The 25,246-nt window shown below is 39.9% G+C and overlaps 1 protein-coding gene and 1 long non-coding RNA gene across 2 annotated transcripts in view; one reads left to right on the top strand and one right to left on the bottom strand.

Moving 5' to 3' along the window:
* Positions 1 to 25,246, bottom strand: part of LOC113922649 — a 101,663-nt gene that overhangs the window by 8,227 nt on the left and 68,190 nt on the right. The gene's annotated exons all lie outside the window — the stretch shown is intronic.
* CFAP54 (cilia and flagella associated protein 54) overlaps positions 10,299 to 25,246 on the top strand; it is a 301,093-nt gene continuing 286,145 nt past the window's right edge. The window contains exons 1-3 of the mRNA XM_027594798.2: positions 10,299 to 10,628; positions 19,003 to 19,108; positions 21,665 to 21,808. Coding sequence (XP_027450599.2) covers positions 10,300 to 10,628; positions 19,003 to 19,108; positions 21,665 to 21,808 — 579 coding nt within the window. The 5' untranslated portion in view covers position 10,299. The remainder of the gene's footprint in view (positions 10,629 to 19,002; positions 19,109 to 21,664; positions 21,809 to 25,246) is intronic.

Here is a 25,246-nt window from a genome sequence, read left to right as displayed (position 1 = left end):
TGATTCCCTACTTCTGATTTCAGTTTCCTCACAGACGTAACCATTGTGAACAATTTATTTATTGAGTATTCTTTCAGAACTTCTCTCTCATAATATATACAGACATACATATAAGTACAAATATTACAGTATCATTTTATGGTTCTTTTTTAGAGATAAATGTTAGCATACTGTTCATATCATTCCATACTTTTAAAAATAAAAATGTAAAATATATTCAGGTCAAAATATACAGATCTACTACATTTTTTTAGGATGCTGATTGGTATTAATACTATAGATAAATTATGGTTTATCTACCATTACTCTACTGATGCACATTTAAGTTGTTTCTAATGCTTTGCTGTTAAAGGCATTTAATGTTGGGAATGAACATCTGCTGTACATTCTGTATGTGTCTGTATATGCATCTTTATACATACTGTAAATGATTACGCTGATTTTAAGACATGAAATTTCTGAGACATGTGGTATATTATAGTTTTGGCTACTCCTACAAAGACCGTCAAAACTAGTCCTTTAAACAAGATGGGAGTTTATTTTTATCTCACATAATAATCTGGGTGTGGGTCATCTAGGACTAGTATTGTAGCTTCACAGTGTTGGGCATCCAGGCTCCTTCCATGTTGCTCCTCTGCTTTCCTTAGAGTGTTGCTAGCATTGGCGTTCAAGAGAATTTGTGTCTTGGACATATTGTATGCACAGCCTTGGGTTTCTTTGTCTTCACTCAACTACTGGGCCCTCAACCACTTGCTGCATTCCAGCAGCTGCTGTGGTGACTGACTCCATGCTGGCCTGCTTGGTTCCACCACCTGAAGCTACCATCTGGAGTTTCTGGCTCCTTCCACCACTTTTGAAGTAGGAGGAAACGCTCTATCACAAGGTATGAGATTCAGCATCCCTAGTAGCTGCCTATGGGGCCAGGTGATCCAACCTGGAAGTACAGAGATGAGTCTTAACCAATGGGGTACAGAAGACAGGAGGAAAACAGCAGGGACATTTTCTCTCCACCTCTCCTTCTTATAGACTATTCCAAGATATGAAACATAAAAAGTTATATAGCCTGTTTGGGAACTATCCCACATGGCTGAGCAACTGGCTATGTGTTTCTTTATGATTCATTGGCCAGCCTTGTATTTCCTTTCCATCTGTCCTTGTCTCAGTCTTTTTGAGCTGCTATAACAAAAATACCATAAATTGGATGTCTTAAGCAGCAGAACTTTATTTCTCACAGTTCTGGAGCCTCGATGTCTATGATCAAATCACTGGCAGATTCAGTGTGTGGTGAGAGTCCATTTCCTGCTTCATAGATGATGGTCTTTTGCTGTATCCTCCCATAGCAGATGGGTAGAGGGAGCTCTCTGTGTTCTCTTTTATAAGGGCACTAATCACATTCATGAGGGCTCCATTCTCAGGACCTCATCAATTGCCAAAATCCCCACCTCCAAATACCATCAAAGTAGATTTTAGGATTTAACATATGAACTTTTTTCAGTGTGTGTGTGGGGGCACAAACATTCAGTCAACAGCATTCCGCTCCTGCCCCCCCCAAATTCATGTCCTTACAATATGCAAAAATACATGCATTCCTTCCCCATAGCCCCCCAAATCTTAACTTGTTCCAGCACCAACTTTAAAGCCTACGTGTAAAGCCTCATCTAAATATCATCTAAATCAGATATGAGTGAAACTCAAGGTAAGATTCATCCTGAGGCAAATTCCTCTCCTGCTGTGAACCTGTGAAACCAAACATGTAATGTGCTTCCAAAATACAATGGGGGGGGGGGAAGGCATAGAAGAGACATTTTCTTCCCAAAAGGGAGAAAAAAAGGCAAGAAGATAGGAGCGACAGGTCCTAGAAGCCTAATGGAGCAAATAACATTAAATCTTAAAGCTGGAGAATAATCCTCTTTGGCTTGGTGCTCTGCCTTTCAAGCCTACTGGGGTGGCAGTGTTGCCCCCACAGCTCAGTGGTACAGCCCCACAGTGGCTCTCCCAAGGTGGTTCTCCGCCCTGGGCTGGCATCTCCTCTGGACTGGGGTCCTGAGCCTGTGGCCCTTCCAGAAGTTCCATTCTTTGAAATCTATGTGGAGGCATCTCTGTGTCCAGGGTCTGTGCATTCTGCGCACTGGCAGAGAGGGTGCTGCACAGATACTGCCAATGTTTGCTGCTTGCCCTTCTGGAGCGGAGGCCCCTGAAGCCTGCCGGAGCTGCCCTTGGGGCTGTCGAGGAGCCTGTGAGGTGCTGGGGTGCTGGGTACCACTCTGTCCCCTGGCCTTTGCACTCTGGGTCTGTGATCGTAGTGCCAGACCTGCTGGTCTCTGAATTGCCTTTGAAGTCATTCCTCTCGTATCTTGAACACTTGCTCCTGGCCACTGTTGAGATGGCTGATTCATACTAATCTTATCAAATGGTTGCTTGGCCATGCTCTCAGTGTTCTCTTCCAAACAGCATTCTCATTTTTTACAATATGAATAGGCTGAGAATTTTCCAAATCTTTAGGTTCTGTTTCCTTTTTGCTTGACAATTCTGTCCTTAAGTCATTTCTCTCTTCTCACATTTTATTATAAGCAGTCAGGAGGAGCCAAGCTGCACCTTCAACACTTTGCTTAGCAATAGCTTCAGTTAAATATCCAATTTCATCACTCACAAGTTTTATCTTCCACAAAACACCAGAATGTGAACACAATTCATTCAAGTTCTTTGCCACTTTATAACAAGATGGCCATTCCTCCATTGTCTAATAACATATTCCTCATTTCCATCTCAGGCCTCATCAAAATGGCCTTTACCATCCATAGTTCTATCAAAATTCTGTTCAGGATTACTTAGGTATTCTCTAGGAAGACTGAGGCTTTCTCTTTGGCTCTCCTCTTTTCTTTCTGAGTACTCACCAGAATTTCTCTTAACAGTCCCTTCACAGCAATGTAGACTTTTTCTAGCATGCACCTTGAAAGTCTTCCAGCCTCTACCCATCACTCAGATCCAAAGTCACTTCCACAGTTTAAGGTATTTATATAGCAGTGACATGTCTTAGTACCAATATTTGTATTAGGGTTTTCCAGAGAAACAGGACCAATAGGAGATATATAAATATATACGTCTATATTTACTATAAGGAATTAATTCACATGATTTTGGAGGCTGAGATGTTTCATGATCTGCCATCTGCAAATGAGAGAACCAGGAAAGCCAGTGGTATAGTTCACTCCAAGTCCCACGTCCTGAGAACTAGAGTTGTCAGTGGTTTTAATTCCAGCCCAAGACCAAAACCCCAAGAACCAGAAAAGCTGATGTCCAAGGCAGGAGAAAATGGATGTCCCAGTTCCAGCAGAGAGAGCAAATTCACCCTTTCTTTGTGTTTTTGTTTTATTTGGAACCTCAGTGGACGGATGGTTACCCACCCACACTGGTGAGATGATCTTCTTTACTCAGTCTATCAAATATTTTCCAGAAACACTCTCACAGACACACCAAAAATAATATTCTGCTAGCGATCTGGGCATCCTTTAGCCCACCCAGTCAAGTGGACACATAAAATTAATCATTACAGTCCCTGTCTGACTTCCCATTTCCCTCATTCTTGCCTCAAGGAATTGCATTACCAATTACGCAGTAGCATAAAGTACTAGCACTTAAGCTTTTGCCTCAAACTCTGTTTTCTGGGAAACCCAGGTTCACACAGAGGAGTGAGCTATAAAAAGTGGACCCTCAGGATGGGATTTTGGAGGTGAATTGCCCACTGTCTGAAAGCAATAGGGAACCAGTTGCAGTGGTAGGTGGCATGGTAATAATCCTTGGCATGCAGTGATTTCACCCATAGTTTAATTGTGATGAGATGCAGATACAACAAGGTTTTGGGAGATCAAATAGCTATCGTGTTTAGTCAGTATAGGGGCAATATTAAATAAAGGGACTGTGATGTGGCTTCTTTTGTAGGCATTGAAAGTCTTGCAGAAAATTTACACACACACACACACACAGAGAGAGAGAGAGAGAGAGAGAGAGAGAGAGAGAGAGAGAGAGAGACTCTTTCTCTGTCTCTAGTCTTAGGGCAGTTATTTGACAACTTAAGTCATGCTCTGAAAGTCAGAGTGCCTTTATTGCAGCTCAGGGCAATTGCAGGTAGACTTTGTTCAAAATCAGGCCAAGGATCTGATTGTATAGCAAAGAGTCCAGGAAAAGAATGGGGCCCAGAGACTTGAGATGAAGATATTTAGGTAGACAAGCCTAAGAACTTTGAGTTCCTAGATGACTCTGAGCCTTCCAGGCTGGCAGAAATAGCCCCTAACCATTTGCCACAGAAAGACAGTCTCTGCTTGCCTGGGGGGACATTCAATAATCTAATCTGAAGCAGGTGGCTTTCAAGATGATTCTTGTTCTCTTCAGGATATGCCCCAACACCCTTCATTACCTCCTGGCTAAAAACCAAAGTCAGGTTTCAGCACAGCCTGAGCAGGAAAGTACAAGCTCTGCTCTGGGAAGAAATAGCCCACATGCCAAAGGAATTGCAGGATCTGGCTCATAGGTGTTAGCTGAAACTGGGGAAATGTGTATAGGAGTGTATCTTGAGTATGTTAGACCAGGAGGACAGACTACATAGCTGAATAGGGTAGATTTCATTAATATGGGGGTACTTAGCCATAATTCAGGATTCCCAATAATTTAACAGGATGCCTTCTTGAAGCGTGGATCTGATAATGTTCTATAGCGAATGCAGTAAAGATGGCAGAACTTCCTTGGTATATTATTGAAGAAAGGACCAGAAGGCTGAGGGAGGTGGGAATGTTAGAATGAATTTATTATGTCTGTCCTGAGAACCCACCAGCTGGCTATGTTCCCTGGGATGGTCAGGGAGTATTCCCTTCCCTGAGAATGTAAAGAATGCAGTGATGATGGGAGCACCAGGATCGTTGGAGAAGCCTGATAGTTTCTGTCTTCTGTAGGTCTGGGTTGATAGTGGAGGGTTCTGCCATGAAGTTTAGCTTCATAATATTAGTGGGGATGATGCAATTCTAGAATGGCAAAGGCCAGGTGGTAGCAGCTAACAAAGGCTGCTGATGTAATTACCATAATGGGCAGGCAGGCCAGAGTGACAACCAAAGAACCTTTACCTATAGGAGTGTCCAGTGTTGGCTAATGGATCATGGTTTTATAGGGGCAAGATGGATGAGAAGGCAACAAAAGTGTTCTCAATGTGTATAATCAGAAAATTCAAGACATAGTAAGCAAAAATATGATATGAGTTGCTGCAATGAAAATTCTGGGCCCTCATCTAGTTTCCAGATCTCAACCCTTGAGGAAGAGATTTAATATTTAGCAGAGCCCTAACACTGAATCCCTAACCTGTGGCATTAGAGCTGTTATGGGTGGAAGGGCCAGGCAGAAGTATCTGAAACTGTCCACACCAAAGTGTTCAGTTAGAAGCAATACTGTGCACTCCAGAGGAATTGCAGATACTTGTTCAAGACTTGGAAGATGCAGGGATATTACCATCTAGAACTGTGTGCCACAGGTGAAAATTTTAGGTTTTGGAAACACAGATTCCCATCTGTCATGGATAATGTTGCTGATCTCTTTGTTATATGTCCTGACTACACTGACTTCCATTGGTAGCTTTTAATAAGTAAACCTGTTGAATTTACTCAAGCAATATCTTTTATCTGAACATGCTGGTGATATTTATCGACATGGTGGTCACACAGTAGGTCATGCATTACAAATATATTTTTCCAGCATGTGGCTTTTCTACTTTTGCTGTGCTTTTACCCTTCTAAAAATTTAGCTTAATGTATTCAGTTTAGTATTTTCCTTTCTGTCTTTTACTATTGTACCTTTTAGGAAAGGCTTTACTTAAAGACCATAAATACATTATATATTAGAATAATAAATACATGTTAGAATTTCTTCTACTATTTTTACAACTATTTTATATATATTACATATGTTATAAATATAATTATTATATAAATTACATATTACTCTGTGAGTCTGCTTTTACTGTATTGATTAGAATTTAGTTTCCTACGGATTCTGCCTCAGTGTCTAAGGTTTTAGTTTGGCTACTTCTGTCTCATGGTTGACAGTATATAAACATTGTGATGATTTGTGCCGCTGAGATCAGATGTAACCTTCTTTACTCCAATCCATCCTTTATTCTGCCATCATAGTTTCCCTTCTAAAATACATCAAATACAGAGTGGATTGTGTTCTTTTCTGTTTGGGACTATTTGAGGGTTGTTCCCAAGTGAGTAATTATATTAGCAAACATTTATATAGCCCTTATTATGTGCCAGGCACTATTTGATGGGTTTTACACATATTAATTCATTTAATTCTAAACAAAACAAAACTGAATTAAGTAGGATATTATTTCACTCCATTTTACAGACAAGGAAACCACAGCACAGTGAAGTCAAGAAACTTGGAAGAAGTGGGAATTCAAACCATGCTTTCTGGCTCCAGAATTTGGGCTTTTAATCCCTACTGTTTTTAATTGTACTCTTCTTCTAACCTAAGGTTTCCCACTGAATACAGAACTAAGTCAACATTTCTTCCACACTTTCCAACTACCTACTATATTTGATCACACTTCTCTTACTGCCTTACCTTTTGCCCCTGGATCTCCTGTAGTCTTTGGTTCACCACACTGGACAGATGATTTATTTAACTCGTCGTGTATGTTTATAACTTTGTACCTTACTCAGGCTTTTTTCTCAATCAGTGATATCCTTTTAAATGTTCTCTGTCTTATTCTTTTCCATTCACTCATTCCAACAAGGATTTGTTAAGCCATACTACTCTGTGCCAGGCTCCAGGCTCGGATGCTGGGTTATCACAGTAAATAGGGAACTCCCTGTTGCAAGGGGCTTTCTGTTAATGAGGAGCAGGGACAGTCCAGGGCTATAATATCACCTTCTCCAGAATCGTCTGGTCTTTCTCCAGTTCCAGGCTTCATCTTGGGACTCCTACACCATGTTTTAAATCTTTATCCCAGCACATTTCACAGCATACCTTTTTATCATGGTTAGTTGTATGTCATCTGCTTCTTCCAAGGAATGTGTGGGTTCACCTATGCATTGTATGACACACTAAAGAAATTGTTGCGTTGGCCTAAATGAAAGGATGGAGAAGTTTTTAAAAAAGTTTAAATATTGGGTGATGAGGTGGGAAAAGGAGATCTTTGTGCTTTTTTTTTTTTTTTAAAGACCATATGTAGGTACATATTTGGGACAGTCCAAATAATTAACAACTAAATTAGGAATCGAGAGAGTCCTAACCTTATTTATTCCTTCTGTAACAGTAACTTTATTTTTATTTTTTTAAAGATTTTATTTATTTATTTGTCAGAGAGAGAGAGCACAAACGGGGGGATGGCAGACAGAGGGAGAAGCAGACTTCCACACTGAGCAAGGAGCCTGATGCGGGACTTGATCCCAGGACCCTAGGATCATGACCCGAGCCGAAGGCAGCCACTTAACTGACTGAGCCACCCGGGTGTCCCTAACAGTAACTTTAGATGATAAAGACTTTTGAATGAGCAAAAAGGATCCCTGCAGCCTACAAAGACACTAATTATAAGGAAACAGCAATTTACATTATTTATAAGGAAGCTATTTACATTATTTAGCCCTGCCAGACACAATAGTTGCAGAGATCCATTCTTTCACTACAGTGGAAAGAATAAAGTGAAGTGACAAGGGAGTAGAAAAGATATTCTAATAGCTGCATCTCATTACAAGAAAGATAACACCTCGAAAATGTTAAAAAATGTTTCAAATATAATTTAAACAGAACAAAATGGAAACTTCCATCTTAGCACGACAATGATTCAGAGTACAGCAGCCATTTAAATATTCAGGCAAGCTTTTGAAAACTATGGCAAGTGAAGCATTGTCAACTTTGTATTTGCAAGGAAGAAAATGACTACGAAGCAATGCTGTGACTAAGATGCATAATTCAAGTATCTGAATTTAATAAGACATTTTCTTTTACCAGTGACACTGAAATGTAAGTGCCTGCACTCTTAGTAAGGTTGTTTGTGAGAGCAGACAGGTCAGGGGAAAAAACCCCAGTTCATCTGTTTTATTTTTCTTTTCCTTCCTCCTCTCTGACCACTTTAATTTTATCCTGCAGTTTCACTTTCATCAATATAATAGGTAGTACTCAGTGGCAGATTACATCAGCTTTTGATCTAAAATAGCCAACTCTGTTATGTGAGAACAAGGAGAAGATGAGAAGAGAAAGAATTTACCAAGCTGTTTTTTTTTTTAAATAAAAGATCTCTTAATACTTTTTGTAAATGAAGAATGAATTACTTCTTTAGGCCTAAATTCTTCAAGGTCTTAACATTTTTATTGCTCACTTAGAGACAAGATAAAATCTTAAAGAATGATTTGTCTATCCTGACTGGAGAATTGAACTCCTACAGTGAGGTGTGAGGGTACCTCACTGCCTGCCAAGAAGGTTCTTGGGTCATAATTACCTGTCTTGAAGAGCAAAAGCATCATCATTTTCCTTCAAAGAATATTAGAGTACAGTACACATGACATATTAGGCTAGCCTCATAAATTAGAACAGGCCCACAGAGCCTGCAAGAAATTAGGTCAGACCTGAAAGAAATCAGGCTGTGGTCCAATAAGCTTCTTAATCTTAAGTGGGAAATTGGGCTCACAGGGTGTTAGGGTCACTATCTTTATTTATTCTTATGTGTGATGGAACCAGTAACACTTTTCAGTGTTAAAGACCTATTTTTCTAAGACATCAAATATTTCTGTTTCTTTTCTTAGATAATTTTTGGCATTGCATAGTTTATAAAGCAAGCAAGTTCCCTATGAGTTAGAAACTTATACCTTAAGTAAGTAAATAAATAAACTTCCTGTTGCCCATAATATGTAAGGAAAGAAGAACTTCCCTTGCCCCCATATATTTTCCTTAAGGCCTATAGTTTCCCCATCAGAAGCAAGTTTCCTAAAATCTCTGTTTAAAATGCAAAAGTATTTTGAGAGTTAACACTTCAAGCCACTAGTGTGCATTAATGTCTGGCAGTTAATGTTGAGTGAAATGCTTATTAATTTAGAATATGGTGATAATAAGGATGAAATACAAATGAAGAACTATAATGTAACCCTAATTGTTAAGCACAGCCATCATCTCCATAGTTACAGACCTCAAGGTACAAATAGAGGGAAGAGAACGGATCATTTGCATGTACTTAATTCTTTTTTTTTTTAAATTTTATTTATTTGAGAGAGAGAGTGAGAGAGTGGGAGAGCACAAGCAGGGGGAGCGGCAGAGGGAGAGGGAGAAGCAGGTTCCCCGCTGAGCTGGTAGCCCCATGTGGGACCCTGGGATCATGACCTGAGCCCCCAAGGCAGAGGCTTACCTGACTGAGCCACCATGTACTTGCTTCTTAAACTGGTTGTCAGATATTTTCCTAATTTTGATTTGATTGATAAGCTTAGTTTTTTTTTTTTGAGGATGGCCAGTGAAACGTACTCATTTTGAGCATAGGCTTTTGAGTCAGAAGGCTGGGATCTGGTCACTGACACTACAGTTTACTCTGACCTTGGTCCATAAACTTTGGTTTCTTAAACTGAAATGGAGATACTCATAATACCTTAAGTGGTAAAGCTGTTATCATGATTAAATGAGCTTATGTTTCAAATGCTTAGAACAATGCCTGGCACATATTAATGATCGTTATCATCATTAAGTGGTCGAAATGGAAAACGAGTATAGTCTGATTTGTAATCGTAAGTTTATGGCTCTACTATTCCCTGGCTCTCTGTCCAAAACCTTCTCTCTATTCTTCTGTCATACGGCAGTGCCAGTGAAGAGGGCAAAAAAAGATAAAAAAATGTGCTTAAAGACCTTGCTGATTTTGCCTAAAGATTTTCCATCCCAAGTATTCAAAGTGTCCTTTGGTTTCTCCTTGCTGTATATGAGAAAATATTATAATGAGAAAATTTCTCATATAAAAATATATGAGAAAATATACAAGAATATATAAGTGAAGATTAAAGGAAAAATTGTTAAATGAAAAGAGATCATTATTGCTAATAATATTGTATTAATAAATATGTAATGAAAAGAGACGACATGACAATTTCATTAAAATATTAAAAAAAAAAAAAAGCCCCCAGGAGCGTCATTTCTTTCTGGACCGGGTTCTTTCTTCCTTCGCCCTCCAGGGGCCGCTGTGTTTTCCTGAAAGCGCGAAGGACACCTGGTTGCCGTGAGACCGTCGCCAGGCAACCGCGTGTACACACACTTCTAGCCGGCTGCGGTCTCGTCAATATGGCGGCACCAGGCACCTCCTCGAACTCTCCCCTCAACCTGTCTCCCACATCCCTGTCCCCGCCAGGACCGCCGCCGACCCCGCCCCCGACCTCGAACGCACTCTCGAAGTCGCCCGTGGAGTCGAAGGAGAGCTCCCCGAGCCCAGTGCCTCACTCTGCCTGCCTCGAGAACTCATTGCCCCTCGCCGTGTTTTATGGGCCTCTGGACGCTAAAAACCCACTCCTGGCCTCCTGCGAGAGGGAAATTCGGGATTTACTAGGCTTTATGAAGAGAAAGAAGGCGTTAGCGATAACGGAGGAACAGAAGCATGAATTCCACCGGCTTTGGTAAGCAGAGGCAGGGCGCTGGGGAGGGCGCCGGCCGGAGAAGGGCAACTCCTGGGGCCTGAGGAGATGCCCTTGAGGATGCCCACGGTAATGCCAGAGCTGGGTGAGCGTTGCGGACCTGGAGGGAAAAACAAAGTTTAAGAAGTGGAGACTCATCGCTATTACAGTCCTTAATTCCTGGTAAATGTTATACCTTGGCTTCCTGCTCGGGTCAAAATAAAAATCAACACAGAAGTGTTTCATAACACACCATTCCTTCTGAATGTTCCCCAGTCGCTAAGCTACTCCATGCCAATAAATTTTTGACTCACTCAGGGGCTCAGGGGTTTCACAAATTTCCATGTTGTGGGTAGAATTTTGTGTATGAGGAAAAAGAAATAACTTTGAGGTAGCTTAGGTTCTTGAAAAAGTTAGTTCTTGATGCCACGAAGTATGTGATTCTGTGAACATGTGCACTTTAATTCCCTTTTATACTTTAATTCCTTTTTATATTGTTGTTAGGGTCACAGTGATTTTTTACTGGTTTTGTACTCATTTTGCATATACGTTTGCCTTTTTGGGAGTTCTATCCCTATGTTACTACGGAGCGACAGGCTTCCTATTTTTAAGGTTCTTTCCTGATTATGTTACCATCTTTCTTTCCCAGTCAAAATACCTTGCAAACCGAGCAATTACAAATGTAGACAAATGTCAAAGAATACCAGAATAGTGAATAATCTCAACTTTTATTTTTCATTCATGCATTTAATATGAAGAAATAGTTTTAACTTGCATTTGTTATTCATTAATGCATTTAACTATTTATTGAACATCTACTATATATCAGGTACCATTCTAGGAACTAGGAAAACACCAAATTAACAAAAGATAGAACAATTTGTACCCTCATGGAGCATATATTTTTTGTTACTACAGACAGCTACTAAACAAGTCAAGAAATCATTTTACAGAGAAAGAAGTGCTAGGGAGAAAATTAGAGCAGAGTGTGGGGATAGAAGATACGGTATGGTGTTGAAATTTAAAATGGGGGTGTCTGGGAGCATGGTCAGATTAAGTCGGGAAAAGTAGCCTTTGAGAAAGATGAGAAAGAAATATAATAGCAAGTGATGAAGACTTCTGTAGGAAGAGTTGGCCGCAAGGGAGAATGGCAAGTGTGAGGTTCCCGGGATGGGATTGAGACTGTGGGAAGAACAGGTTTCTGGTAGGAGAGAGGCAGATCAAGAGTTTAGTTTTCTTTTTGTGAAATATATATGTTTTATTTTTAAGTAATCTCTACACCCAATGTGGGGATCGAACCCACAATCCCGAGATCAAGAGTCAAATGCTCCACCCACTGAACCAGCCAGGCATCCCAAGAATTTAGTTTTAGATATACGAAGACTGAAATGTAATTCAACATCCAAGCAGAGCTATTACAAAGGTAGTTGGTCATTTGAGTCTGGAGGTCAAAAGAGATATGCATTTGGGGTTCATCAGTATATTATTGATATTTATTTATTTATTTTTAATTTATTTGACAGAGAGAGACACAGCAAGAGAGGGAACACAAGCATGGGGAGCGGGAGAGGGAGAAGCTTCCCGCGGAGCGGGGAGCCTGGTGCGGGGCTCAATCCCAGGACCCTGGGATCATGACCTGAGCTGAAGGCAGACGCTTAACGACTGAGCCACCCAGATGCCCCCATATTATTGATATTTAAATCATGACACTTGACTTAATAGCTAAGGGAGTGAGTGTAGATGGAGAAACATTGACAAGTAGAGTTGATAAGAAAGTGGCAGAGCCTAAGAAGGAGTGGCCAGGGTGGTAGGATGAAAACCAGTAAGTGTAAGTGTGTGGTGTGCTGGAAGTCAGGTAGAGAAACCGTTTCAAAGTAGGAAGGAATGATCTATTAACAGTGGCAAATCCTGCTGATGGGCCAAGTGAGATGAGAACCAAGAATTGACCAAGGAAAGTGCATTACTAAGCTATATATATTTATATTTAAAACATTTCTGCACTTGTGCCTTAGATAGCACTTTATCTTCCCATTTCCACGACCAGCGCTGTAGTTCAAGCCACCAGGCTGTGCTTTTCCCCACAGCCTCTGGAGTCTCAAATCTATCCTTCACTTTAGCAGTAAGGGTAACCTTTATAAATCAACCACCCACTCTCCTATCTCAAGACTTTCTATCGCCTCCCATTGCTGTTAGAATAAATTTAAGACTCCTTCTGTGCTCCAGGGTCTGACCATCTGGCCCTGCTTGCCTCTTCCATCTCAGCCCATCCCTCACTTCTCTCTCAGGACTTTCCAGGGAGACAGATCCTATTTTTTTCATCCCAGGGCCTTTATATTTGCTGCCACCTTTGTCTGAAATGTTGTATCCTCAGCTTTTCAAATAGCTGGCTCCTTCTTTTCTTTCAGGTCTTAGCTCAGTTCTTACCACTGTAGTGTGGCCTTTCCTATTTAAATGCAGGTTCAGCCACCCATTTATATTTTTTATTTACTTGTTTTCTTGTGTATGATCTGTTTCCCCCATTAGAGTGGAAGTCCCTGCTGACTTTGGATAACGTGTCTCTTTTTCATTTTTCTATCTCTAGCAACTAGCCTGGTGGTTGGGATAGAGCGAAATTTCTTCCTTCCTTTCTTTTTTTGAAGATTCTTATTTCTTTATTTGAGAGAGGGAGAGCATGAGCGGGGGTGGGGGGAGGAGGAGGCAGAGAGAGAGAGGGAGAAGCAGACTCCCCGCTGAGCAGGGCCCGATGTGGGGCTCGATCCCAGGATCCTGAGATCATGACCTGAGCCGAAGGCAGCCGCTTAACTGACTGAGCCACCCAGGTGCCCCAGGGCAAACTTTCATTGAGTATTTGGTATTGAAAGAATTCAAGGATTATTATCCTTGTATTTTCAATAATTGTTAATGTTATATATGGGAAAGTAGACCTGGGCCAGTTTGTAAGTAGAGTATCTGTTTCTTTTTTTTTTTTTTTTTTAAAGATTTTATTTATTTATTTGACAGAGAGACACAGCAAGAGAGGGAACACAAGGAGGGGGAGTGGGAGAGGGAGGGAGAAGCAGGCTTCCCGTGGAGCAGGGAGCCCGATGTGGGGCTCAATCCCAGTACACCGGGATTATGACCTGAGCCGAAGGCAGACGCTTAACGACTGAGCCACTCAGGTGCCCCATCTGTTTCATCTTTAAAGAGACTATAAGAGAATCACAAACTTTAACGATTGACATGGACCTTAGCAATCTAACCTCTCACACAATTTAGGTATTTATTTACACAACAACTTTTATTGAATGCCTACTTTGTGCCCAGCATTGCACTAACCATAGGTTATATAGTGGTGAACAAAATAGATAGGGAATCTGTGCTCATGGAGTTTATAGTCTAGAGAGAGAGAGAGAGAGATAAACTTTCAATGAGTCATTAAGTCAATATACAAACAACAGGTGCTATGAAGGAAGAAGCTACTGAGCACTTACATATGCCAGGCATTGTACTAGGGGTTGGGGATCCACCAGTGAATCAGACAAAGAGCCCTGCCTTCTTGGTGCTTGTATTCTAGAGGAGAAGGTAGGCATTAAACATATTAAATAAATTCATTTTATGGTAACCTAGAAAATGACAAATGTTAGGGAGAAAACTAAAGAGAGGAAGGGTTATGGAGTGGGAGATAGGAGATTGCAATTTTCAGTAATGTGGTCAGAATAGGTGACACTTGAGCAGCGGCTTAAAGAGAACATAGCACGTACCTACTTTCAAGCTAATGGTGAGAGAGGTGACATTAAGCTGAGATTAGAAGGATACCAGGCAAGGAGAAAGGATAAACAGAGGGAACAAGCATCTGAGAAGATCTTGGCAGGAAAGAGCTAGAGACTTGGGAGGAATGTACAGAAGCCCATTAAGCATGGCTTAGTAAGTGTGGGTGCAGTGGTATGAGGTGAGATTAGAGACATAGGTAGGGCTCTGGAAGGTTTTAGAGGCCTTTTATACAGTTTGCCTTTATTCCAAAAGCAGTGGGAAAGCATTGGGTAGTTTTGGGCAAGGGATTAACCTTATTTAATATTATATATACATATTTATATAATCTTGTCCAAATGGAGTAAGAATGGCAATGTGGTGGCCAGTTAAGAATATAGGAGGTAGGATTTGCTTTTATAACGTATTTGAGAGGTGGTTATTTTTTAAAATCAAAAATTTTTTTTGTAACTATAGGAATTGACATAAGCATAAAAATTCACAGGATCTAAAATATAGAGTTTGATCATATTGGCAATGTTATTAAATTTGGAATATGATAGATTTTTTAAAGGTATGCTTTTGTTATAACCACATGAGATTTAGATATTGTTTATATAGTTACGATTTTCTATTTTAGAGAATTCTAACTATGCAGCAGCAGCTATAATAAGTCAGCAATCCAAAGGGTATTAATGTTTTCTTAAATGATGCACATTATATAGTGTATGTTATATTTTCCTTGTTTAATCGTTATGTAAGTCATTTCCAGTGAGCAGTATTAACTTGAACTTGAAGTTCACTTAAAAAAAATTTATCTCATTATACAACCTTGATTGATTTAACAAAGCTGGTATTTTTCTTTTATGAGTAATAAACATAGTCATCATTATCTCATCTTTAAGGTTTGAAAGAATTAAGTCTTTTGTCTACATAATTTAAGAATTCTAGCAAGACTTGCTGACTTTTTGGGATTCACTATATTCTAATACTGTGACATTTCATGAAAGCAGCAAATGAGAGTGAAAAGGTTAAAAACAAAACAAAACAAAAAAACCTAAACCAAAAACCTCTTCCTTTTAAAATTTCTATGGTTGTATTTCCCACACAATTTTTTGGGCATGGTTATTTACTACTTGGTACATGTATATATTTTCGTATCCTAAAATATTACTCATCAGTCAAAGAAGGCAAGAATATCCTGTCCCCTACCCCTCCCTTGTAACTAAATATCATTTAATTATTTGAACGAATTAAAAAAATTATTTGAATGAATCAATCAACATGTTTCTGTTGCTGTTGTTCTGATAATATCCCAACATATACATCATAAGTATTAGAGCCATCTTCAGTCCCTAAGTTTACATTCCTACCTGTATTAGTCAATTTGGGCTATTAGTTACTAATTAGTAATTATAAATTAGTCAATTTGGGCTGCCATAACAAAACACCATAGTCTGGGTGGCTTAAACAACAGAAATTTATTTTCTCACAGTTCTGGAGACTAGAAGTCCCAGATCAAGGTCTTGCAGGGTCAGTTTCTGGTGAAAGCACTCTTCCTGGCTTGTAGAAGACCACTTGGTCTTCACATAGCCTTGCTTCTGAGCAAGTACAAAGAAAGAGAGAGAGAAAGAAAGTTCTCTGGTGTTCTTCTTAGATGGGCATTAATGCCATCAGACCAGGGCCCCACCCTTATGACCTCATTTAACCTTAATTATTTCCTTAGAGTACCCTTTTCCAAATACAGCCACACTGTGGATTAGGACTTCAACAGAAGAATTTCAAGGGGACACACTCATTCAGTACATAACACTGTCCTCATCTAGAAATTTATGAAATGGGCTTGGACAACTGTTAAGGGAAATTTGGAGTTATAATTTCTGAGAGAGAGGGAAGGAGTAAATGTTAACTAAATGAATGAACAAAATAAGCAGTGATCTGCTACCCTTTGAAACTAATTAGAAACCATGTTGAGAATACTGTATGTTTTATTTTTGTTTACTTGGTGGAAAGAAACAGAACCCTAGTGGACTGACTGGATATTGAAATCCCTGAACTCTTTACAGAAAAAATAAAACAAGAACAAGGAATTTTTTTCCTAGTCATTTATGTATTCATTCATTCTTTCAACAAATAATTATTGAGAACATGTATATACTAGATATTCACTACTCTTGAGGCTGGGCAATGAATAACATAGTCCAAGTCCTTGCCTTCAGATAGTTTACGTTCCAGAGGACAGGCAGGCCCAGTAATACACTAGTTAAGATCATGGATGCACTGAGCCTCCATGTCATCAACTATACACCTGGGATATTGATACTACCTATCTCAGGGTTGTTGTGGAAATGAAATGAAAACAAAAATGCATGTGGTGTAAGACCCAGAATAGCCAACGCAATATTGGAGGAGAACAAATTTGGAAGACTGACTTCAAGACTTCCTCTAAAGCTACAGTAATCAAGACAGTGTGGTATCAGTGAAAGAATGAGCAAATACATCATTGGGACTGAACAGAGTGCCCAGAAATAGACCCACATCGATGTAATCAACTCATCTTTGACAAAGGAGGAAAGGCAATACAATGGAGCAAAGATAGTCTTCTTAAGAAATGGTGCTGGGACAACTCGACATCCACGTGCAAAACATTAATCTCAGCACAGACCTTACACCCTTCACAAAAATTAACTCAAAATGGATTGCAAACCTAAATGTAAAATTCTATGGAACTCCTAAAAGATAACATAGATGACTTTGGGTTTGACAGTGACTTTTTCGATATGACACCAAAGCCACAGTCCAGGAGAAAAGAATTGATGAGCCAGACTTCATTAAAATTAAAAGTCTCTGCTTTGTGAAAGACACCATCAAGAAAATGAAAAGACAAGCCACAGACTGGGAGAAAATATTTGCCAAAGACATATCTGATAAAGGACCGTTACCCAAAATATACAAAGAACTCTTTCAACAGTAAGAAAACAAACAACCTGATTTTAAAAAGTGGGTCAAAGACTTTAACAGACATCTCATCAAAGAAGATAATACAAGTGGCAAATAAACATGAAAAGATGCTCCCCAACATATATCATTAGGGAGATGAAAATTAAAACAATGAGATACCATTACACACCTATTGGAATGGCCCAAATCCAGAGCACTGACATCACCAAATGAAGGGAGGATGTGGAGCAACAGGGAGTCCTCATTCATTGCTGGTGGGATGCAAACTGGTACAACCACTTTGGAAGACAGTTTGGTGGTTTCTTACAAAACTAAGCATACTCTTTTTTTTTTTTTTAAGAGTTTTATTTTTTTAAAAAGATTTTATTTATTTATTTGTCAGAGAGAGAGAGAGAGAGAGAGAGAGTGCACAGGCAGGGCGAGCAGCAGGCAGAGGGAGAAGCAGGCTCCCCGCTGAGTAGGGAGCCCCGATATGGGCCTCAATCTCAGGACCCCGGGATCATGACCTGAGCTGAAGGCAGATGCTTAATTGACTGAGCCACCTAGGCCTCCCAACTAAGCATACTCTTACCATACAATCCAGTAATCATACTTTTTGGTATTTACCCAAAGGAGTGGAAAACTTATGTCCATACAAAAATCTGCACATGGATGTTGATAGCGGCTTTACTCCAGTTGCCACAACTTGAAAGCAAACAAGATATCCTTCACTAAGTGAAGGGATAAATAAAATGTGGTATATGTAGGCAAGGGAATATTATTAAGCATTAAAAGGAAAGGAGCTGTCAAGCCATGAAAAAACACGGAGAAATGTTAAATGCATATTACTAAGTGAAAGAAGCCAGTCTGAAAAGGCTACATACTGTATGTTCCAACTACATGGCATTTTGAAAAAGGCAAAAACTATGGGGATAATAAAAAGATCAGTGGTTGCCTGGGGTTAAGGGAGAGAGGGATACATAGGCAGAGCACAGATTTTTAGGGCAGTGAAACTACTCTGTGTGATAGCATAATGATGGGTTCCCATCATTATACATTTTTCCAGACCCATAGGATGTATAACATTAAGACTAAACCCTAAAATAAACTGTAGATACTGGGTGATGATGATGTGTCAATGTAGGTTCATGAGTTGTAACAAATATACCACTCCGGTGGGGGATGTTGATAAGGGGGTGGGGGAAAGGCTGTGCATTTGTGTGGGGAATGCAGTATATGGGGAATCTCCATACCTTTTGCTCAATTTTTCTGTGAACCTAAAACTACTTTAAAAAGTAAAATCTGTTTTAAAAAATGAATATAAGGAACTTTGATTAGGGGCGCCTGGGTAGCTTAATCAGTTAAGCGTCTGCCTTCGGCTCAGGTCATGATCCCTGGGTCCTGAGATCGAGCAGGGCTCCCTGCTCAGGGCGGGGAGTTTGCTTTTCCCTCTCCCTCTGCCCCTCCTCCTGCTTGTGCTCTCTTGCTCACTCTCTCTCTCAAATGAATAAATAAAATCTTTAAAAAAAAAAGCTTCGATCAGTGTTTGGCATAAAGGAAGCAATAATTTTAATAATATTTAGTAGTAATTAGACGTTGACAGTAAGGCACACTGGAAAGAGCACAAAATAAGTTTTTAAGGATTGTTTGCTAATTAATTGAGGCTTCTTGCTGACTTTGAAGATATAATTTTATTTTATGATTTTTACAGTGCCACCTCTTTGTTTAATATCTGGACCAAATATGCCCCCCGGCTGCCAGCTGCCTATTACAATGAAAAGCTTCTGAAGGTTGGCGATAGCCTTTGTGAAATGAAAGTAAGTGCCTCTGGAGTAAAAAGGGCCTACATGAAGCTGACTTGGCTAATTATTATTATTTGGTTTGATACCATTCCTATTTTACATGATTTGATTTTTTTCTTAGAAAAATATGAATGAATGCTACAAATTTTAATGAGGCACCATAACCAAAAAAGTGGTTTTTAATTTTGTAGTTGAGATTCTCTAGAGGTGAGAGATTCCTGAACGGAAAGACAACTTGCTGGGGTTGGGCAGGCTCACAGCCCCTAGTTAACAGAGGGTGTGGTAGGTGCCCAACAGGAAATGCTGAGTCATCATGTTCCTACCTCATACAAAGGAGCCCAGACACCACTTCCTGTTGTTTTTCACATGGCTGACCTTGCCCAGTGACAACTTTCATGGGTTCCTGGCCTTGCTGCTATGTTGTCTGGTTCCCAGTGCCCTGTTTTAATGACTTTCAACTCCTTAATGTTTTGCCATATGTAATTATAGCAGCCATTCCTTACATGCCCTGTTTCTTGCTTAATATTGTAGTCCAAACTGAGCTTGTGCCCGATTTCTAGTTCCTATTAGTGCCCAGGTCTTGGATTGCTGTGGACTTTACTTGGTTCAGTAAGACCACACCATAGCTGGGTTTTTGGTTAACAGTAATGTAAGTTTTTCCCTTAAGCTCTGGCATAGGCCCAAATTATTCCGAGTTAAATATGAATGTTTGACACATCTAGAATCCTTGGACTGAAAGTTTTTTTTATCCAAAGGGTTTTTAGGCCATTTTCAATGTTTTCTTGATCTTCAGTTTTTCAGCTTCATTTTCCTCCTCCATTTCTATTTTCTGGACTTGAATTTATTTTTCTTTTATTTTCTTGGGGGGGGTGGTTTGAGGGGGAAATCTACCAAATGGAGGATGAGATGTGGAGGAAATTTCAAATGAGGATGATCTATTGTCTGTTGCCAAAATTAGAGCATCAGCTTAGCTTCATGTAATTGGACCGTAGTTCTTAGAAACCTAAAAATAAAGAAAAACTATAGAAAAAAAAATTTCTCTATAGGAAAACTACAGAAAACAAAAAAACTGATGGACAAGATCCAACTTGTGAGCTATATTCATGTGAAGTGGAATAACTGTTTTGACAAGCATTAGAAGAGTGTCCCCTGTTTTTATGTTTCTCCTCAATATAAGAGGCTGGTGATACACAGCACAGTTTGGTGTTGTTTGTGGAGTATTCAGGTGGGTAGAGCAGATATTGGTGGAGGGAGGAGGGAAGAGCATGTTAGAAGTTGATAAAGCAAGTTCAAGCTGGGTAGTGGCTAAAGATTTAGAATATTTCAGATAGAAAGGCCCAGATAGGATATTTTAAAAATTTACTTAAAGGAACAAAGAAAACATTTTTAATCTACTTTTCACTGATGAGAAAGTGGGCTGATAAAGGTATTTAGACTCCTGAAAATGAACTTGAGTTGTTCCTTTGGTTCTAGAATCTCTTTAGTTTTATTTAATTCTAGCAAAGATCATTTTGTTGGAATAGTCTTATTTTGAACCTAGATTTGAATTTATCATATGAACCAAGTTAGAAAAGAAAAGATTCAGAATCAACTAGTGAAAAGTAACAAACAAGTCAGTAGAAATAGAAACAAAAGTTTGACTGTGGATGCCTTCCAAGGGCCTAGGTAACCCTATAGGCAGGAGACACCTAGAGTAGTTGCTTTCCCTGGAGACAGTTGTAGGGAGGAAACTGACGAAGGGGTGCAGTTGACTGGAATCCATAGCCCTGCTCACCTCCCCTGCCCTGAAACTCCAGGTCGGCTGTGCCCTGTGCACTGCTGAAATGAGCCCTGATTTTGTAATGGAAACATAAGCATGAATTAGGACTAACAGGAATCCTAACTAACAATAGCTCGGGCTTCTTTTATTTGTCTTGATGCAGCTTCAGAGACTGTTGACAGAGGAGAGAGAGAGAGAGAGAGAGCCTTTCCTCTCCTCTCCCTTCCTGCCTTCTTTCTTCTTTCTCTTTCTCCCTCCTTCCTCCTTTTCTCCCTCCTTTTCTCTTCTCCCTCCCTGCCTCCCACCCTTCCTCCCTCCCCTACCCCGCCTTTCTTTCTTTTTTGGAACATAGAGGAGGTATCAGAGAAGCAAGGCTAGTTATGCAACTCATCTGCCTCTCTGAGTAGGTGGATTACCATGACATGGTGATGATGAATTTTTTGGATTTTGACTATATATAGGTATTACCACACACACCCTGGTGAATATTCTCATTATTATGTCATCATTATTCACACCCTGGTGAATATTCTCATCTTTGAGATTGTGATGGTCTCATCTCACAGTAGGCTTGTTGGGAGGAGAATTAATGCAGTAATGCACACGAAGTGCCCAGTGCGGTGTCTGTCACACAATATGTGTTCAGAAATGCTAGTGGTAATGGTAGTAATAATGTAATGGTGGTAGTAAAAGAGTGTTACAGTAATAATCAACATTGATACTATTAAGAATAATTTGATTATTACTGGATTTTAATAATGATAAGCAAAATGATACTTTGAAACTTTCATCAAGTCCTTTTTTTATTTCAGGAATATAAATTGGCGCTTTTACAGTGCTATGGAAGGTATCTTCAGCAGTTCACTATCAACTTTGATGAGGATAAAGCAGACGTGAATCAGTTCAAAACTGCCTTTTTCCCAAAAGGCTTTGGAGACAAAACTGCAGCACATACAGTAAGATGAAAGCAGTAGCTATTTTAGCTACAATTTATGATTAGCCATGCAATGTATTCTTTAGTTGACAGCTTCTAAATGTCTTTCATTTGCTTAGCATGGCATTTGCTTGTGCGCTATAAGTTGCTTAATAAATGTTTTCAGTGATGGATAAGAAAGTGCACTTATTAAACTTTGTAAAGATGTTTTGGAGATTGTGTCACAATAATCACTCATTCTTCCAGCAGACGGTTATTATTATTATAGTAACTAATATTTGTAGAGTGCTTTTAGTTTACAAAGTGCTTTGGAAAACATATTTGATCCTCAATAACTTTATGAATTAGAAACTATTGTTACCCTTACTTTACAAAAGAGAGAAAGAAAGCTAATGGCACAGGTGATCAAACATAGATCTTTTTTTTTTTTAAAGATTTTATTTATTTGACAGAGAGAGACACAGCGAGAGAGGGAACACAAGCAGGGGGAGTGGGAAAGGGAGAAGCAGGCTTCCCGCAGAGAGCCTGATGCAGGGCTCGATCCCAGGACTCCAGGATCACGACCTGAGCCGAAGGCAGATGCTTAACAACTGAGCCACCCAGGCGCCCAAACATAGATCTTTTAATACAAAAAATGTGATGCTTTATTTCTAATATACCAGTGTTATTTTTATGTTAATTGCTACCATTGATTCACCGGACGAGGTGCTATACTCTTCTGTATGCATTATATGAATTTTCTTCTTGTAGCTTGATTACAGTCCTAGAAAGTGGGTACTGTAATGCCTCTTTTACAGATGAGGAAACAGAGACTAAGAAATAAAGCAATGGGGGCACCTGGGTGGCTCAGTTGTTAAGTGTCTGCCTTCGGCTCAGGTCATGGTCCCAGGGTCCTGGGATCGAGCCCCACATCGGGCTCCCTGCTCTGCGGGAAGCCTGCTTCTCCCTCTCCCACTCCCCCTGCTTGTGTTCCTGCTCTCGCTGTGTCTCTCTCTGTCAAATAAATAAATAAAATCTTAAAAAAAAAAAAAAGAAAAAAAAGAAAGCAATGGGCAGAGTTGGTGTTTGAACCTGAATCAGTCTGATTCCAAAGCTGTGTTATTCCAAACTTGGTGATTATTCAAGGCTTTGGAAACAACATACAGTTTACTAGCAGAAAATCACAAGGCATGTTTGGGGCACATTAAGCAGTTCAATTTGGCTGTACCATAAGTACGTGAATAAGAATACCAGGTAATATAAATTGGCATCCCACTGGGAAGAGTACTGAATGAAAAGCTTAGGAGTTTAGACTTTTAAGTCCCCTCCTGTGCCACCCTGGTCTGCGGCCCTATCTTTTTTTCTTGTACTGTTGTGTGATTCTGCTTCCACCCAGCCTCTCTGGCTTAGTACCAGTGCACTGGTGAGCTCCTTCTAGAAAGCTCGTATCCTAGATAGCTGTGTGGATCATCCATCTCTTCCTTCAGGTCTCTTACACTTCATGCTTTATTTTTCTTTATATTACTTATTATCATCAGATACATATTTATTTGCTTATGTTTTTATTGCCTGTCTTCCCTTCTAGAATATGAGCTTCATGAGGACAGGTGCTGCTCTAATCTCTAACCTCTAGCACCTAGAACAGTGAATTGATTCAAAACTGCCTTTTTCCCAAAAGGCGTTGGAGACAAAACTGCAGCACATACAGTAAGATGAAAGCAGTAGCTATTTTAGCTACAATTTATGATTAGCCATGCAATGTGTTCTTTAGTTGACAGCTTCTAAATGTCTTTTATTTGCTTAGCATGGCATTTGCTTGTGTGCTGTAAGTTGCTTAATAAATGTTTTCAGTGATGGATAAGAAAGTGCACTTATTAAACTTTGTAAAGATGTTTTGGAGATTGTGTCACAATAATCATGTAATAGATATAATAGTGTGTAATAGATGTTCAATAAAGCTTTACTAAGTGAATGAATAAATTAAGTGATATAGTCAGAATTATTAATCTAGAAGCACTACACTGAATAGATTAGAAGGACAAAGACTAGAGGCAGATGGTAAAGCAATGAAGCCAATGTAAGGGTATGGCAGCAGGACTGCTGTGAAGGGCATGCAAAGCTATGAAGAATTTGGTTTTTTACACGCTAAGTTTGAGGTTCTGGCACACTGTGTTTCTCAATAAATATCTATAAAATATGCAAGTAAGAGAATGAATGGATTGAAAATGTAGTCCAGTAGGAACTGGACAATGAAGACCTTAGAGGTCTTGAGAAGTTTTGTTAGAGAAATAGATTTTGGAGTTAAATGCATAAAAATCATAGATGAAGCAGTAATGTAGAATTTACTGTCAAAATATTTGTATGCAAAGATACTCATGTTATTTCATGATCCCCCTTGTATGGACTGTAGGGAGGCATTGTGGCAGAGTTGGTAAGAATCTGGTCTCTAGAGCCAGCCTGCCTGGGTGCAAAGAGCTGCTGCACCACTTCCTCATGATGGGACCCCGGAGAAGTTATGTAATTTCTTTGTGTCTCAGTTTCCTCATCTGTAAAGAATGAATGATAAGACTTACCTCAAAGGATTGTTTTAGGATTGCTGAGATAATAAAAGACTTAGAATAGGGCCGGACACTAAAAAAATATGATGCTAGAAATAGTATACGTGTATCCCAGTGGGAAATCTCATGTGGTAGAGGAAGGCCCATTTGTGCTATTGTGTGTGCACTCCCACAGCTTTAGCAGTAGTGATGATTCTCTAGCCAAAATCTCTCTTCTGAGATTTATGTCACGACCATCTCACACTCCACATATCCTAAACTGAACTCATTCCCTTTCCTCCATAATTGGCACCAACTACTCACCTAACTACTCTAGCCCGCTTTCTCTCTCTTACCTCCCACATCTAAATCCCATGGACTCGGGGGGCACCTGGGTCACTCAGTCAGTTAAGTGTCTGCCTTCTGCTCAGGTCATGATCCCCGGGTCCTGGAATCGAGCCCCACATCCCTACTCAGCAGGGAGTCTGATTCTCCCTCTGCCCCTTCCCTGACTCATGCTCTCTCTCTCTCTCTCGCTCACTTTCTCTCTCTCAAATAAATCAATAAAATATTTAAAAAAATTATAAATCCCATTGAATCAGACAAAACTTAAATTTTTCCTTTTGCGGTGTGCCTGCATGGCAAAGTTGGTTGGGCATCTGACTCTTGGCTTCAGCTGGGGTTATGGTCGCCAGTCCTGGGATTGAGCTCCACGTCAGGCTCTGCACTCAGTGTGGGGTCTGCTTAGGATTCTTCCTCTCCCTCTGCCCCTCCCCCACCCCGTTTTTTTTTTTTTAAAGATTTTATTTAAGAGAGAGAGAAGGAGAGATAGTGAGAGAGTACAAGCCAGGAGGAGAGGGAAAAGCAGGCTCCCTGCTGAACAAGGAGCCTGACGTGGGGCTTGATCCCAGGGCCCTGGGATCATGACCTGAGCTGAAGGCAGA

Source organism: Zalophus californianus, chromosome 9, assembly GCF_009762305.2.
Source record: "Zalophus californianus isolate mZalCal1 chromosome 9, mZalCal1.pri.v2, whole genome shotgun sequence".
In the NCBI taxonomy this organism is placed as follows: Eukaryota; Metazoa; Chordata; class Mammalia; order Carnivora; family Otariidae; genus Zalophus; species Zalophus californianus.
This window is presented reverse-complemented; position numbering and strand designations above follow the sequence as displayed.